Source organism: Anabrus simplex, chromosome 1, assembly GCF_040414725.1.
Source record: "Anabrus simplex isolate iqAnaSimp1 chromosome 1, ASM4041472v1, whole genome shotgun sequence".
NCBI lineage: Eukaryota > Metazoa > Arthropoda > Insecta > Orthoptera > Tettigoniidae > Anabrus > Anabrus simplex.
In genome coordinates, this window is record NC_090265.1 from 1,492,382,785 (window position 1) to 1,492,399,794 (window position 17,010).

The following is a 17,010-nucleotide window of genomic DNA, read 5'->3' on the forward strand; positions in this document are numbered from 1 at the left end:
TGAATTATTCCTTGACCAGAAATACATAATTGAAATAACATTAATTATATATGTTTTAGTATAGAAATAGAACAAATTTATTTATTTATAGTGAAGTAGTACTGTGAAGGGGGTATAGGTTTTAGGAGAAATATTCTCCAGTAATCACAGGCCATGATAAAGGGAATGAAGGCAGTTAACAGTTTACAAAGTCAACTGGAGGAAAGTAATATAATGTAGTTTTGCAACCATAATTTATCGGGAGGGAGTCTCCATAGTCTCACTTCCAATTTTTCTAATAGTTCTCTTTCGAATGGCAATGTGATGATGGTGGTGGTGAGTATTGGTTTAAGACAGAGCCTCTCAAACGCCCAAAATCTCACGCGTGCAAATCGAGGCGCAAGAGCTTCGTGCACTGTGCGTCGGTTCCACTCGGCTCGGCTCGGACCAACGCTTCGTCTCTGGGCTACTCGGCTAAGCTCGGCTCAACTCGGCTCGGATTTGGAGCGCTACGAAGCAAGTGAGGAAGAGGGAGACAGGAGGAGCGAGCGAGACAGGCGTGGGGAAAGAGAGAGACAGCGCTATTGCTCCAAATCGAGGAGTGAGGGTCTGCACTCTGGGCAACCAAGCGAAGTCGTCTTTTGCACCGTGCACAGTGCATGCACCCTGAGAGGCCCTGGTTTAAGAGGAAGTATAACTGGACAACCATCCTCTGTTAAGGAAAAAAAAGGAAGTGAACGCTTCGAAGAATGAAGGTATCAGTAAAAGAAAGAAAAGGGTGAAAAGAGCATGAAAATGAAACTCCCTAGGCCTCGCCAACCTAATACCACCCGAGTCGGAAGACAAACATAGCTAACCAAGGAAGGTCGGATATGAAAGTGGAAAGCGAGGAGCCTGACACAAGTGGAAACAATGTCAGACTCGGCTCCGTGGTCGCCAGTACACACTCCCAGGTTGAGTTTTGGTCGTCAATAGGCTTTAAGAGTGAAGGAATGTTTGTGTTTGTGCAAAAATTCGACCTCTGTTTTTGACGATTACTGCGCAAAAGCGAGTTTCACAATACAGCTGTTAATTACGACTCCGTGCGGGCTTCTTTCGAGGCATTTCAAGGCATGCTAAGGATATTTGGGCCGCAGACCTCGTCTGAAGTAACATTACATTACTTGCGCCAGTTCATACAAATAGCGACCCCTGTAGAGTCAGCTCCTAACCTCATTTTGACCTTGATCTCATCTATTATTGGACGGCATTTTTGTACACATTGTAAATCATTTCGGCATGTAGAAAGGGCTTTCATGTCAACAAAAGTGGTATCTAATTAGCTTCACTCTTGTCTGACTTCATGGCTAAATGGTTAGCATGCTGGCCTTCGGTCCAGGGTATCCCAGGTTCGAATCCCGGCAGGGTCGGGGATTTTAATATTAATTGGTTAATTTCGATGGTTCGGGGACTGGGTGTGTGTGTTGTCTTAAACATTAGAAATCATCCTAGGTAGGGCCCCATCCTCACAGACGCGCAGGTCGCCTACACGGCGTCAACTCGAAAGACCTGCACCAGGCCTCTTCGGGGACCACACGCCATTATTATACAGTAGCTTCTCTCTTGAGGAGACACCTCTGTGGACTACCAGGCGACTGACTTTTTAAATTATTATATTCCCTTGCCTCCGGAGAGGCCTGGTGCAGGTCTTTCGAGTTGACACCGTGTAGGCGACCTGCGCGTCTATGAGGATGGGGCCCTACCTAGGATGACAGAGATAGGTTTTACGGCCACGATGGGATAATGAAGGGTTAGAAGTGGGAAGGAAGCGGCCTGGTGTGAAAATCGGAAACCATCCTCAGGTCTGCCGACAGTGGGGTTCGAACCCTCTATATCCCGAATGCAAGCTCACAGCTGCGCGTCCCTAACCGCACTGCTAACTCACTCGGTACCAAGTGACTAAAAGAGGAACGCAGAGGTTCTCAACTTGGGAGTATGTACTGGTGACCACAAGCCCATAGCTGAATCTGGATTTACTGCTACTAACTTGTGCTAGACTCCTCACTTTCATCTTTTCTATCTGACCCCCCCTTGATCCTACTTCTTTACTGTATTAGGCTTGCGAGGCCTTGTGGAGGGATGGGAAGATTGGAAGGGATAGACAAGGAAGAGGGAAGGAAGCGGCCGTGGCCTTAAGTTAGGTACCATCCCGGCATTTGCCTGGAGGAGAAGTGGGAAACCACGGAAAACCACTTCCAGGATGGCTGAGGTGGGAATCGAACCCACCTCTACTCAGTTGACCTCCCGAGGCTTAGTGGACCCCGTTCCAGCCCTCGTACCACGTTTCAAATTTTTGTGGCAGAGCCGGGAATCGAACCCGGACCTCCGGGGGTGGCAGCTAATCACGCTAACCACTACACCACAGAGGCGGACAATAATAATAATAATAATAATAATAATAATAATAATAATAATAATAATAATAATAATAATAATCGGTTCTAAAAAGATAAATCACCAGTATTTCGAGCCTGAACAAAGACAACTACCTAATTTCGTGCTTGGGTCTTCTTTGAGTGTCAACTGTTTGTCGGGTGCATTCGAAGAGTATGTTAATCAACTCACTGATAAGAAGAAATCCGGCGACAACTTGCTGGCAACTTTATTTTTCTAATTCTTTACCTCTGATCACTATAACAATGGAATGATGTTGAATAATGTTCTGGTCTGCTTGGATACTAAGAGCAGGCCTGCATGCGTTGGTAAGCCTGACTGCCAGCTCAGTATATGTAGTAAGATCAGTGCTGTAGAGCGTCAGTCGAGACAAGGTCGAGCGTTACTATTGAGGGTGTGTGTTCTCTGCTGCCAAGATGACATCACGGGGTCCAGCCTTCGACTCGAACTGCATGACGCTGACCAGGTTCGTCCTGGCGGAACAGAGGAAAGTGCCAACAGCTACCGGGGACTTGACACAACTTCTCAACAGCATCCAGACGGCTGTGAAAGCAGTCAGCTCAGCTGTGCGCAAGGCCGGCATTGCCAAGATGTGAGTAAACACGTGTTAAGCCTTTGTGGCTGATCGTTAGTAGATGCTAATGAAAATCAAATGAGTATAGCATTAAAGGGCTTCACTGTAAAACCTGGATCTGGTCAGTTTAGTGTGATAACATTGTTTTAAGTATGTTCGGTATTACAACTTTCTGGTCAATTTGGTATGGTAAACATTGTTTTAAATGCTATATTACAACTTTCTACCTACTATTACTAAGGTAAGAATGTTAATATTTGAAGGTATATGCCCTTTATTCTCCTCATAATAACACTTCCCTTTATACCCTTTTTTATGTTCTCAGTTCCTTGTACCTTGTTTCTATGTTTATTTACAGCACCGACTTTCACTTTTGAATACAGCAACTCCGAAATTTGTAAATAAGCCTAATTGACAAATTATTGTGTTTCTATAAAATCAGATCTTTATCCTGCATAATTGGCGGGTTTTACCGTAGCGATACTTTTGCTGTCTTGCTTGTAGACAAAATCCGGTCTCATCTGCTCCATGAAGTGGTTGTTGACACCCTCGTTCAAGTCATGGACGGCCAACAGCTGTCTCTCGATGGAGCACGTAGCAAGTGACGGGCTGAATTTCCTAGTGTATGCATTTTTGTTGTTATAGTCCTTCTGTTCTTATGAAATGTTTGCATTCCTGCCTATGTACAAAACTTAAATTGCCACCACTACTTAAAATACTATTTACGGAATTAATCTTCCTTGTCTACTTAAATTAAGACTAATATTTAGTTTGCAAGTCCGTCTCTGTGGTGTAGTGGTTATTGTGATGAGCTGCTACACCCGGAGGCCCGGGTTCGATTCCCAGTTCTGCCACGAAATTTGAAAAGTGGTGCGAGGGCTGGAAGAGGATCCACTCAGCCTCGGGAGATCAACTGAATAGAATGGGTTCGATTCCCACCTCAGTCATCCTGAAAGTGGTTTTCCGTGGTTTCCCACTTCTCCTCCTGGCAAATGCCTGGCCACTTCCTTCCCTCTTCCTTGTATGTCCCTTCCAATCATCCCATTCCCCACCAAGGCCCCTGTTCAGCATAGCAGGTGGGGCCGCCTGGGCGAGGTACTGGTCATCCTCCCCAATTGTATCCTCGACCCAATGTCTCACGCTCCAGGACACTGCTCTTGAGGCGGTAGAGGTGCGATCCCTCGCTGAGTCCGAGGGAAAAGCCAACCCTGGAGGGTGAGCAGATTAAGAAAGCATTTAGTTTGCAACTACACTGATAAACATTAAGCACACGAATGACGAAATTAAGACGAGACTTGTGCAAACTGAAAGTAGAATTTACACTGCTGTTGAAAATAGCAGGTATGGTAGTTTTATCCACTGAAAGCTTGCACTGCTACAGTAATTAAGCAACTGCATTACAATGACACTTTATACTCACACATTAACAGTCTACTGCAATCACGACTACTGTAGTGGCACTGCACCGTTTCACTGATCACAAACGACATTGACGAAAACAAACAATGCACTAATGTTATGTCTTCAGATGGTCTGAAATGTGAAATCAATTTTAAATTTCGAACCATAAATACGTATTTAACAATTTCACCAACCTACCAATGGTGCTGTAAATTTTAAATACTTATTTTAGCTTTTTCAGAGTACTGAGTTGTTTAAATGATCAGAATAATGGAATTCGTTATTTTGTAAACTGTGTTGGAATTTATCTCTAATAGTAATTAATGTTAGACGTAGGGGAAAAGTCCTAGGTGCAGTTGGCGATGTCGCTGCGAGCTCCGCCGGACCACTCTCACACCTGCGCGCACTCCCTCATATCCCTGAGAAGTCCTTATCACGTGGTATCCACTGCCATAACCCGAGCGCCTCTATTCAAGACAAAAGAAAAAAACATCGGGCTTATTGGACAGGAACGGAGGAACCACTTGCTGGAAGAAAAGAAAACAGGAAAAAAACATCTTGAAAGTAGAAAAGCGAGATGTTAACAACCAAAAGAATAATCATAATGCTGTATAATTGAATACCATGTCACCATTAGTTCGACTTAGCTACATTTGTTCATTTCTGTAGAATATAATCAGTTATAGAATGAAATATGTTAGGTGTTTTTAAAAAGGCGAACCGCCACTGGCGACGATGAAGGAAGTTGTTCGACATTAAATGCCAAGGTACATAGGGAACAGATGCATACCTCAGATAGCCAAGTTTACTTGAATAAGAAGCGTCGCCAGTGATGTGATAAGACATTACACGTTGTGTACTTGCATTTTCCAAGCATGGAAGAGAGTGGCTTAATCGTTCTACCTCTCCTACATCGGAACGTATTCCGCATTTACGCGCCCCACCATGATATTTCAGACAGGTTAATTTAGGCACATGTTACGGTTGTGTACTTAAGATGACGCAAAATCAGCGAACTCTCTAAGGCATAACCGCGGGAAGGCAGTGTGTGTGTGTGCGTTTTTTTTCAGGTACGGTAAGAGACATCTTGACCACGAGCCGTGCACACTTAGTGTTCAGTCTGATATCTTGAATCGCTGTAGTGTCTGTTCAAGTGTATTTGTAATAAAGTAACTGGGATTGGGAAAGAAAACAGCCGTTATCTAATGTTAGACAGGCCTACCATACCGACATTTACCCGGAATTGAGTATGGGGAGGTGGGGGGGGGGGGGGAAGCACCATGGCAAACCACTCCTAGGATAGTCGAGGGAGGGATTTTTAACCCACATCTCTACTCATTTGTATTGTTTTGGGTGGTCCAGCCCATGAAATGTCTTAAATTCATTGCAGAGCCAAAAATCGAACTAGCCTCAGTTGGGCCAGCCCTATATCATGACATGTCATGCCTTTCCGAGATTTGCCTCATGATTTCCCATTTTATTGTTCTTATCGTTGCACTTCGTTCAGCCGGCTCCTTGGCTGATTGGTCAGTGTCGCGGGCTTCGATTCATAGGGTCCCGGTTTCGGTTCCCACCTGGACCGGAAATTTTGGCCACTTTCAATGATTCCTCTGGCTCGAGGACTGGGTGTTTGTATTTGTCATTCCTCTTCGTGTTTATACAACACATCACTCTACCAACCGCCAGAGAAACGTGTTATACTGAATTTATTCCTCCAAATTAGGGTTACCAGATGGAATTCTTAGGACCGAGCATATCTCAGACTGAAATTGAGACAAATTAGGACACCAAGGCTAAATAATGTCGCACGGCATAAAACATAAATAACTGAAACGTTGTCCACATTTAATAAAACTAACACATTGTAGTAAAAATAATGCAAGGAAGATAGTTTTCCGTGGTTTCCCCATTTTCATACCAAGCAAATGCTGGGGCTGTACCTTAATTAAGGCCACTGTCGCTTCCTTTCCACTCACATCCATTTTCTCCCATCGTCGCCATAAGACCTGTCTGTATCGGTGCGACGTACAGCTCATTGAAAAAAAATGAAAAGAGAGTAAATTTAATATGTAAATTGTTGCTGTACTTTTTTGACTTGCCTACCATTTCAATCAGTTTTGCGTTTCCTTGAAGGTACCATATTTATGCAAATCCTTACATTCTATGTTCTGAAAGTTATACAGGCATTGCACAGGCCTCATCATCATGTTGGGGTATTTACTTTTCAGTTAATTTGTAAAGCTCCGTTTTCGCTTCGGTATCTTGAAATCTAAATATAACTGAAATTCACACTTTAGTAATTCCTGTAGTAAAAATAGTAAAAAATAATATCCTGCATGTATTTAAGACCTATTACTGTCAGTTATAATGAATAAAAATCCCATGGACGTTTTCCACCGCGGCGCCTATAAAACAAAGACCGTACAAGAAACGGTATCATGTAACGAGATCTCTCTCTCTCTCTCTCTCTCTCTCTCTCTCTCTCTCTCTCTCTCTCTTTACAATTTGCTCTACATTGCACCGACACAGATAGGTCTTAACGGCGACGATGGGATAGGAAAGCGCTAGGAGTGGGAAGAAAGCGGCCCTGACCTTAATTAAGGTACAGCCCTAGCATTTTCCTGGTGTGAAAATAGGAAAACACGGAAAAACCATCTTCAGGGCTGCCGACAGTAGGGTCCAGGCCCACTATCTACCGGATGCAAGCTCACAGCTGCGCGCCCCTAACCACTCAGGATCTCATAAATCATTCGATCGATCGTTTCTGTATATTTAACTCGTGGGAAACTAGAATCGTTGTAAACATTTCAATGACACCAATTTCTCCATCTGTAAAAATCAGTCTTTATCCTGAAAGCATTTACGATTGTAGCGATTCTCGGAAGTGGGTGCGTTTTAAAATGCCATATTAATACGGTACTTCGGCAATTTAGAAAATACCTCGGACACACACACAAAATGGGTCATGCCCGGATAAACACCCACGTCTGATAAGCCTACATCAAAATTGGGTGGGTGTCAGGAAGGACACAGGGTCAAGTCTACATGTGCACCACAGTTGGCCCCCGCTACCCTATCATACGTGTAGGAAAAGCGGTTGAAGAACAGGAAGAAGATCCTTGCACTTCGTGTAGACTTACGGCTTTAACTGAACACTTTCAAAACTAAGTCTTAAGGAGCGAAAGACAGTACGAAGGAGAGGAAGATTCTGCTGTCACGTGCCAAGGTGATAGCTATCTTCTGGGATCAGCCTCTGATTAATAGCCCTCCCGAGGTTGAGCGAAGCTCTTTTCAGGTTTCTATCTAATGCCTTTTGTATTTGGGTGTTTATATCGGAGTGTCAAATAGAGACAAACATGTTTCCGTACGTTTGGGAACGGTAGGACCAGTTTTTATTTTGCCTTTTTTTGCCTGTGTTAGTTTCCATCGCCTGTTTGATAGTTTAATTTTTTTTGGCCTCCTTTTGAGTTGTTGTGAATATTTTCTGCTGTTATTTATTGTACCCATAATTCTACGAATTTAAAGGGAACATTATACAGTATATTAAAATTAATCAGTGGAAAGAAAATATGATTCCAGTGTGGTGTGTTAATAAAGAAGACAGTTTCATTTTAACTTAATAGGTAAAAAATAACATTAACACAAGCAATATTTTAATATTAAACATATTTCTATTGAAAACTCATTCCATAAGCCAAATGGTCGAGAGGGTTGCCAGGTCCCGTTCCTGGTGGTGGTGGTGGTGGTGATCATTGTTTTAAGACGAAGAACAACTTGGTAACCATCTTCCATTAACACTAATCGCAAGGAAAAAGGAAGGGGTCTGACACTTCGAAGTTTTTTCTTTTTTTTTTTTCCAGCTATTTGCTTTACGTCGCACCGACACAGATAGGTCTTATGGCGACGACGGGACAGAAAGGGCCTAGGCATGGGAAGGAAGCGGCCATGACCTTAATTAAGGTACAGCCCCAGCATTTGCCTGGTGTGAAAATGGGAAACCACGGAAAACCATCTTCAGGGCTGCCGACAGTGGGGTTCGAACCCACTATCTCCCGGATGCGAGCTCACAGCTGCGCGCCCCTAACCGCACGGCCAACTTGCCCGGTCTTTGAAAATGAAGGTATCGGTCAAAGAAAGACAGGGGCCACGAAGGGTGTGAAAGTAAAAAACTCCCTAGGCCTCGGAAACGTAATACCGCCGGGGTTGGAAAAGAACAAGAGTTGATCAAGGGAGTTCGGGTATGAAAGATAACAGCGAGGAACCGGACATAAGCAAGTGAAGCAACGCCCGACTCAGCTAGGGGAACCGTGGTCGCCAACCCACACTCCTAAATTGAGAACCCCTGGTCCCCCTTTTAGTCGCCTGTTACGACAGGGGATACCGTTGATGTTATTCTATCACCCCTACCCACAGGAGGAAGTAAGATTAAGCAGTAAAATGTGATGCAGATGTGCATTACGTAGCTTACATTAAATACATTAGTGTCCATTTTTGTCATAAATGCCTATTTTAATTATTTTACTACCTGTTTTGTAAATTTTAAGTGCTTATTTGCCTGCCTGTTTTAGCCAAAATAAATGTCTGAACTTCCGGGCTCTACTAATTACCTATTCTCAAATTCGTGAGTTTCATGGCCAGCAGCCTGCAGCACCGACCACTTGCCCAGGAAGTTATAGCAACTTTGTTTATTAACTTCATATGATTTGAATCCAATCATGAAATTACGGTATCGTTAAGTTTCAAGTGCAGGGGAGCTTTGCAGCCAAAGTTAAATTGCCTGAAATGAATAATAATATTACCAGAACATTTTACACCGAGCTCGATAGCTGCAGTCGCTAAGTGCGGCCAGTATCAAGTATTCGGGAGATAGTGGGTTCGAACCCCACTGTCGGCAGCCCTGAAGATGGTTTTCCGTGGTTTCCCATTTTCACACCAGGTAAATGCTGGGGCTGTACCTTAATTAAGGCCACGGCCGCTTCCTTCCCAGTCCTAGCCCTTTCCTGTCCCATCGTCGCCGTAAGACCTATCTGTGTCGGTGCGACGTAAAACCAATTAGCAAGAAAAAAGAACATTTTATAAAATAAAAATTGGGACAACGTGAACAAGATTTTCACTATACGTTAGGTAAGGGTAGATTATTAAAGGTAATCAGGGGCATTTATGTTGACAATTGGTTCAAGGTACTTACAGGGTTTAGACAAATGCTGTAATCCTTGCTGTTCATAGTTTACACAGATCACCTACTGAAAGATATAAAGTGGCAGGGAGGGATTCGGTTAGGTGGAAATGTAGTAAGCAGTTTGGCCAATGCCGACTACTTAGTCTTAATGGCAGACTGCTAAAAGCTTGCAACCTAATATATTGAATTTGAAAATAGGTGACAATTAGCATTTCCAAGACTAAAGGGATATCAGTAGGGAAGAAACCTAAGATAATTGAATTTCAGGTTGGGCATACAAAACTAGAGCAGGCAAATCAGTTGAAGTATTTAGAATGGACATTATTCCGAGATTGAATCACGGTGCAGCAAATCTAATGTAGTGAGCTCGCAGTAGCGATCAACAGTATCCTGTAAATAAGAAGTGAGCTTTACATCGGTCTGTTGTCTACACTGTAGTGAAAGCTGGGTGTACTCAGGATATCTTATACATAAATTAGAAATAACAGACATGAATGTAGCGAAAATGGGTACAAACGTGTGGGAACGATGTCAGGAGGGTACTCGAAATGAGTGGATAAAGGCCGTTAGGAATAATAAATAATGATAATGCCATTGGCTTTACGTCCCACTAACGTATTTTACTGTTTTCGGAGACGCCGGGGTGCCAGAATTTTGTCCCGCAGGAGATCTCTTACGTGCCAGTAAATCTACCGACAGGAGGCTGACGTATTTGAGCGCATTCAAATACCACTGGACTGAGCCAGCATCGAGCCTGCCAAATTGGGGTCAGAAGGCCAGCACCTCAACCCTCTGAGCCACTCAGCCCAGCAAGGCCGTTAGGAATGAACTCGGCAAAAAGATTTCGAGTGTGGGGTCATGTGAGGCAAATGCAGGAGGATAGGTTGTCTAGGAGAATATGGGCAGTATCATGGAGTATAAAGTAGAGGAGTAAAAATACGACGATGGTTAAACTCGAGTTTTAATGATTTGAAGATGAGGTATGGAGGCAACTAAACAAGGTCACAGAGCTACAGTAGTTACAGAGGATTGTGGAGGCGTTTAGTAAATTCTGAGACTTGCAGACTGAACACTTAAAGGCATAACTGTCTATAATTATGTATGTATGTATGTATGTATGTATGTATGTATGTATGTATGTATGTATGTAGTGAACAAGTAAATAAGTGCCTAATTCTGCCACGACCTGATGATATCGAAGTCAGGCCCCTTATACCCTATCATCTGTCATTGTAAATGTAATATAACTTAGTGGCTTATTCCTCTAATATAAACGATACATTGCAGCTTTGTTCCCGATGGGTGTTGGAACGGGAGATTTTAGAACCTATAACCTAATAATTAGGAACAATGAACGATGCACTTACGAAACACTTCAAACATCTAATAATATAAAGCATTCATTCAAACATCTAATACCACAAAGCACCACTCGGTAAATATGTAAAATTAAGAAATATTTCGCCTGATGGTTTGGTTATAAATGACCCTCACTGATTACAGTAGAGTTTAGGTGCCGTTATCTCTCCATTGCGAACAACCCCGTATCTCAGTTCCCACTTGACCGTAGCCGCAATAATTCTCCCTACGATACTCCAATGTTTGTTTATACTTTCAGTCCATGATACGACACTCTTAGTCCACCGTTCTCTTCCTGAAAGCAGAGTGATGTTAGGATAATAACAGAATAAATGATCTGAATTTTACTCCTTTCCTACCAAAGTTCCGTCGATCGTAACTGTAAACTCACTGCGATGAACTTCCTTAAGACCTTCGTTTGTTTTTCTCACTGCTCTTCCAACCTGCGAGATAATGCAGCCCGAGTATCATTCAGACGTTGGGTACCTTGTCTTTTATAACGATGTACTGTAGTTAGATCCTGAAGAACTAGATTGTGTGCCAAAAGCCTGGATTCAATACCAAAACTCTCCTCAAGTGTTAATATGGAGTGAGGCCATGACGCTGTTCACAGTGATTTCGGCCGTCGGATGGGGACGTGGCATAACTTCTGAACTTAAGAACTAGTCGTACAATGTTAGGTGCGACAGCGCAACTTTTGAATTTACGAACTACTGGTACAAAGGTTAGGGACGCGAAGCGGATTGGTTACGTTCGGTTATTGACAAATTCATTGGACTATGATCAAGCAAATTAGGGCCTCAAAGCGTCTGTTAGGCCTCTAGTATTCCTAGGGCGATAGCAGCGCATTCTATGTTGGACAGCAGTGAAAAACTGAAATAATTTATCATGTCGGCTAGTGAAAAAGCCATTGGTCTGGATTAGTTAGGTCCGATTAGAAACAAAAACCATTGGACTGTGATCAAGCAAAGGGGGTCTATGGGCTTAAGCCATCTGACTACTCAGTTCGGTTTCATATAGTGAATCCACTGATTTATTCCCAATCTAATTTCCTGCAACTAAAATTTTCGCATTCATAACTCGTCTCTCTAAGAGCAACTTGAAGAACAATCCTTACTCTGCACTCAATCATAAGTATTTTCAACCCTGTTAAGAACACTTCTTAACTCTTACATATTCTTCCTTGCCTCCTTTCCAAAATGTTGCATTTTCCTACCACATGCATGGCGCATTGTCAGCTTAACAACTTAATTGTTGGCTTTCCACCCAGTCGGCCGAGGTTCAAATACCTGAATAGTCCTATAGCATCAGGAAATATAAGTTAATACTGCCTGAAGAATGCTTTATGTTTCGAACTTTAAAATGTTGCGTCTCGTAGAAAAATATCTAAAGAAAAGAAGTGGTGACATTGTCTGAAGTTATCCAGACATTTAACGTTTTTGCTCTTCGACAGTCTTTTTTTTTTACGGTTGTTTATAGTCGCTTTAACTCCAAGGTCTTATCGCGACTCTTACATATGATTACAGAATAATAGTAATAATAATAATAATAATAATAATAATAATAATAATATTGTAATTATAAAAATGTAAAGAAAAAATAAATAAGTATAATATAATTAGATTTTGGAGTGCAAGCCAGTGTCCTTGAGGAAGTTGATGACTTGATGACTCAGTGCTGGAAAAGCCAGTGTCAGTTCCATTTCCTGAGGTATGTTGTGGTGTTGGTGCCAATGGTCATACAGTTGACATTCTGAGATGATATGCTTGACAGTGAGAAAACAGTTGCATTTACTGCAGGTGGGAGGTTGTTTCTTTTCTAGGAGATAGTTGTGGGTGATCTTCGTGTGTCCTATCCTTAGTCGGGGGATTAAGACTTGTTCATGTCTGGTGAGGTTTTAGAGAGGATATGTTCTCGTAGATATCATTTTAATTTTTTGGAGGTTGCTTGTGGAAGTTTTAAGCCAGTTCATTTTCCATTGTTCGTGTAGTTTGATTTTGATGTAAGCGACGATATCAGAATGTGGCGTGGCAATTTGACAGTCGTGGATTGGAAGGCTAGTAGCCTCTTTTGCTGCTTGATCAGCTGATTCGTTGCCTGGTATTCCTCTGTGAGATGGTATCCACATAAAAATAACATGTTTTCCTGCAATCTTGGTCTTGTGGTATAGCATTTGAATTTCTTTAACAAGGAAGTGTGTTGTTGATGGATTATGTATTGTTAATGCACTTTTGGAATCAGAGAATATTGGCTGTCTTAGGTCATCAGCCCAGAGGCTGGTTGGATCCTCAAATAGAACCACTACAGGTTATGCGATTATAAGGAAACCGCAAAAACCAATGGCAGCACCAAAATAAGGCGTACTAGGCAAGACGAGGAGTGAGGTAGTTTGCCATTGCTTTCCTCACTGGGTCAGAAAGTGCTATTGCAGCACGACTGATCCTATGAGCAACACCTTTCATAACACGCAGATGCACTAGTCGTGCTCTGAATGCCATTACTCAATACCACCCATAACTTCCAAATTGTCACAGCCATGGATGAGACTGAGACTTCGGTGAAAGCTACACTTTACTCTGGCCTGTGCCAAGACAAAAGTACTGTATCCATCAAGAAATGGCAGCAGACAACAGAGAATATTATGAATGAGTTATTGTAGCTTGCTTTAGAAATATGAATCGTGGCCTGTTTAAGAGCATATAGTTCACTTGTAAAAACTGTGAAAAGATCTGGTAATTTGTGTAGCTTACTATAGTCTTTATATTTCACTGCATAACCATTTCTCTCATTGAATTTTGATCCATTAGTATAAATTGCACTATATGATGAGTATCTATTAAAAATTTCATTAAATAACTGTTGGGAGTTCGCTGTGTCAGTTTGAGCTTTAAGACTGTTGTTCAATTCCCAGTTGACTGGAGGCAAATGAGCTTTCCATGGAGGGGTATCTAGTGAGTTATGTGGAAGGCTGACGTTTAGTTCTTTGAGAAGATTGTATATTCTGATGTTCAAAGGTCGGGGTTGAGATCCAGTTAGTTTTCCTTTATGTTTCTTTGAAAGTAGGTGTTTTTTCAAGTATTGGTTACTTGAGCCAGCTATCTTGAGTGCGTATGTCAAACTCAGCTGTTTACGTCTGATTTCAAGTGGTGGTTCGTTGGCTTCAATCTCTATAGTAGCTATGGGGCTGATGCGAGGGGCTCCTAGGGCAATTCGAAGAGCTGAAGATTGGATGGTATCAAGGATCTTAAGAGTAGATGGTCTGGCAGAACAATATACTATATTGCCATAATCCAGTTTGGCTCTGATTGTGGCTCTGTATGTGTTCATTAGGACATGGTAGTCTGCTCCCCAGTTTTTTGCTGAGAGAATTTTCATGATATTCATTCTTCTTTGACACTCGTCTTTAAGATTTTTAAGGTATGGGGTCCAGGTGAGCTTGTTATCAAATAAAAGTCCTAGAATTTTAATAGTTTTAACTGATTCAATTTTATGGTCTTCCATATATAATTCAGGGTTAGGGATGATATGTTTATTTTTGGAGAAGAGAATACATTTGGTTTTAGTTTTAGAAAATTTGAACCCTATGGTTTTAGTCCAGTTTTGAATATTTACAATTGATTCTTGTAATAGAAGTTGAGTCGTCGTAATGTTTTTCCCTGGGCAGATTATCAAATCGTCAGCAAAAAGGCAACACTTAACTGGTGAGTGGATGTTAGAGACTATACCATTAATTGCCACAAGAAACAGTGTTACACTGATAACTGATCCTTGTGGGACTCCATTGTTGATTACTACTTCCTTTGACAGCATTCCATTTACTCTAACTTGAATTCGGCGCATTTAGAGAAAATTATAAATGAAATATAGGATATTTCCAGATATATTATGCTATTTGCTTTACGTCGCACTGACACAGATAGGTCTTATGGCGACGATGGGATAGGAAAGGCCTAGGAGTTGGAAGGAAGCGGCCGTGGCCTTAATTATGGTACAGCCCCGGCATTTGCCTGGTGTGAAAATGGGAAACCACGGAAAACCATGTTCAAGGCTGCCGACAGTGGGACTCGAACCCACTATCTCCCGATTACTGGATACTGGCCGCACTTAAGGGACTGCAGCTATCGAGCTCGGTAGATATATTATGTGTCATTAGTACTTCGATTACATAGTCTTTCCATACCATGTCATATACCTTATTAATATCTAAACTGACTGCTATTAGGTGTTGGTTATTGAGGAACGCTTCCTGTATTTCAGATTCCAGACTTATCAAAGTGTCTGTTGTGGAGTGTGCTTTATGGAACCCGTTTTGCACATTACTGAAGAAATTTATGTGCTCGAGATACCAGCGTAATCTTTTGTTGACTATTTTCTCCATGAGTTTACACATCGCATTAGTTAAAGCAATAGGGCGATAATTTTCTGCAATTGAGTTCTTTCCCTGGTTTGGGTATTGGAACTACAATGACATTTCATCATTGATCAGAGAAGTCTTAGAGCTCCATATGTGGTTGAAATTGGCCAGAAGATAATTTATTGCATTTAGTGGAAGCTGTTTTAGAAATTCATAAGGGACCGTATCTGGGCCAGGACTAGATTTGCCACATTTGTCAAGTTCAATAATTATTTCCTGTAGTTGGAAAGCATCGTTTAGATTATAGTTGGGGTCAGCGATAGCTTTCCTTAGATCAACGGATTCACTGGATTTCTTTGTAGGGAGAAATTCGGGATCATAATTTTTGTCACTAGAAATCTCGGCAAATGTGTCAGCTAATTTATCAGCGATGTTTTGAGGTTTGTTTATGAAGGTTCCATCAACTGAGTTTCTGAGGGAAGTAATGTAGAAGTGACTATATTTGCCATTTATTCTTTGAAGTTTATTCCACATTTCCTTTTGTGGGGTTTGGGAACTTAGCGAGGAGACAAATGATAGCCATGAATTCTTTTTGCTGAGTTTAATTTCTTTTCGAGCGATTGCTCTACATTTCTGAAATTGGGCCTTATTTTCAGGTGTGGGTTTTCTTTTGTAGAGGTAGAAAGCGTGATTCTTATTCTTAATAGCCTCCTTACAAGTGCCGTTCCACCAAGGTAACTTACTGTTTTCTTAAAGGAATTTGAAATTACTTTTGGAACACTCATGTCCGCAGATTTAACAAGAACTTCTGTGAAATCTTGAACAATGGTATTTATGTGCTTAGATTATTGACTGTCTGCCTAAATTTCATCCAATCTTCCTTATTTAAGTTCCATTTAGAGTTGTTAATAAATGAGGAGTTGACAGAAGAATTTTCATTATTGATTAGTATCGGGAAGTGGTCACTATTTCCTTGGAGTGTTGAATAAACAGACCAGTTGAAAAGGGTTGCTACGTCCGATGTGCAGATGGTTAGGTCTATACTACTACATATGCCGTGGGCTATGTCAAAGCGAGTTAGAACAGTAGAGTTCATTAGAATTAAATCAAATTCATCAAGTATCTTTTCTATCTCTTTTCCTCTTGCATCAGAACTATGGCTACCCCATACGTGTTGTGGCTGTTGAAGTCACCTAATAGGATGAATGGTTTAGGTAGTTGGTGGATAAGGTTTCGTAGATCGTCACCTTGAAACAAATAACTGTTTGGAATATAAACATTGCAGATACATAGAGAAGGTGGTAGATGGACTGAAATTGCTACAGCTTCCAAATTAGTGTTAACAGTAATTTCTTTGGCATAGATATTGTTTTTGATATAAGTAGCTACACCTCCACTCGCATGATTCACATTAGTTCTATTTTTGTGATAGACACTGTAGAGTCTTAGATTAGCAGCAAAGTCGTTCTGAAAGTTTGTTTCTTGGATGCAGATAACAGATGGTTGGTGTTTATTTATTAGGAGTTGTAGATATTCTAACTGTGATCGTTAACTGTTAAGATTCCATTGGAGTAATGTTGTCATAATAATGATCAAAAGCAGAACGAGGTTTATCTCCGTTGTTATACTGGGAAGGAATTGTCGTCACTGGAATAGTCTGGCCTTACATTGATATGCGTTGGGTCTTCACTTTGACTGGCGGATTTCAGTAGCTTTTTTTTACTATTCGAG

General features: G+C 41.5%; 1 protein-coding gene across 1 annotated transcript in view; it reads left to right on the top strand.

Moving 5' to 3' along the window:
* Positions 1 to 2,757: 2,757 nt before the first annotated feature.
* fbp (fructose-1,6-bisphosphatase) overlaps positions 2,758 to 17,010 on the top strand; it is a 114,770-nt gene continuing 100,517 nt past the window's right edge. Inside the window, exon 1 of the mRNA XM_067137978.2 lies at positions 2,758 to 3,004. Coding sequence (XP_066994079.1) covers positions 2,829 to 3,004 — 176 coding nt within the window. The 5' untranslated portion in view covers positions 2,758 to 2,828. The remainder of the gene's footprint in view (positions 3,005 to 17,010) is intronic.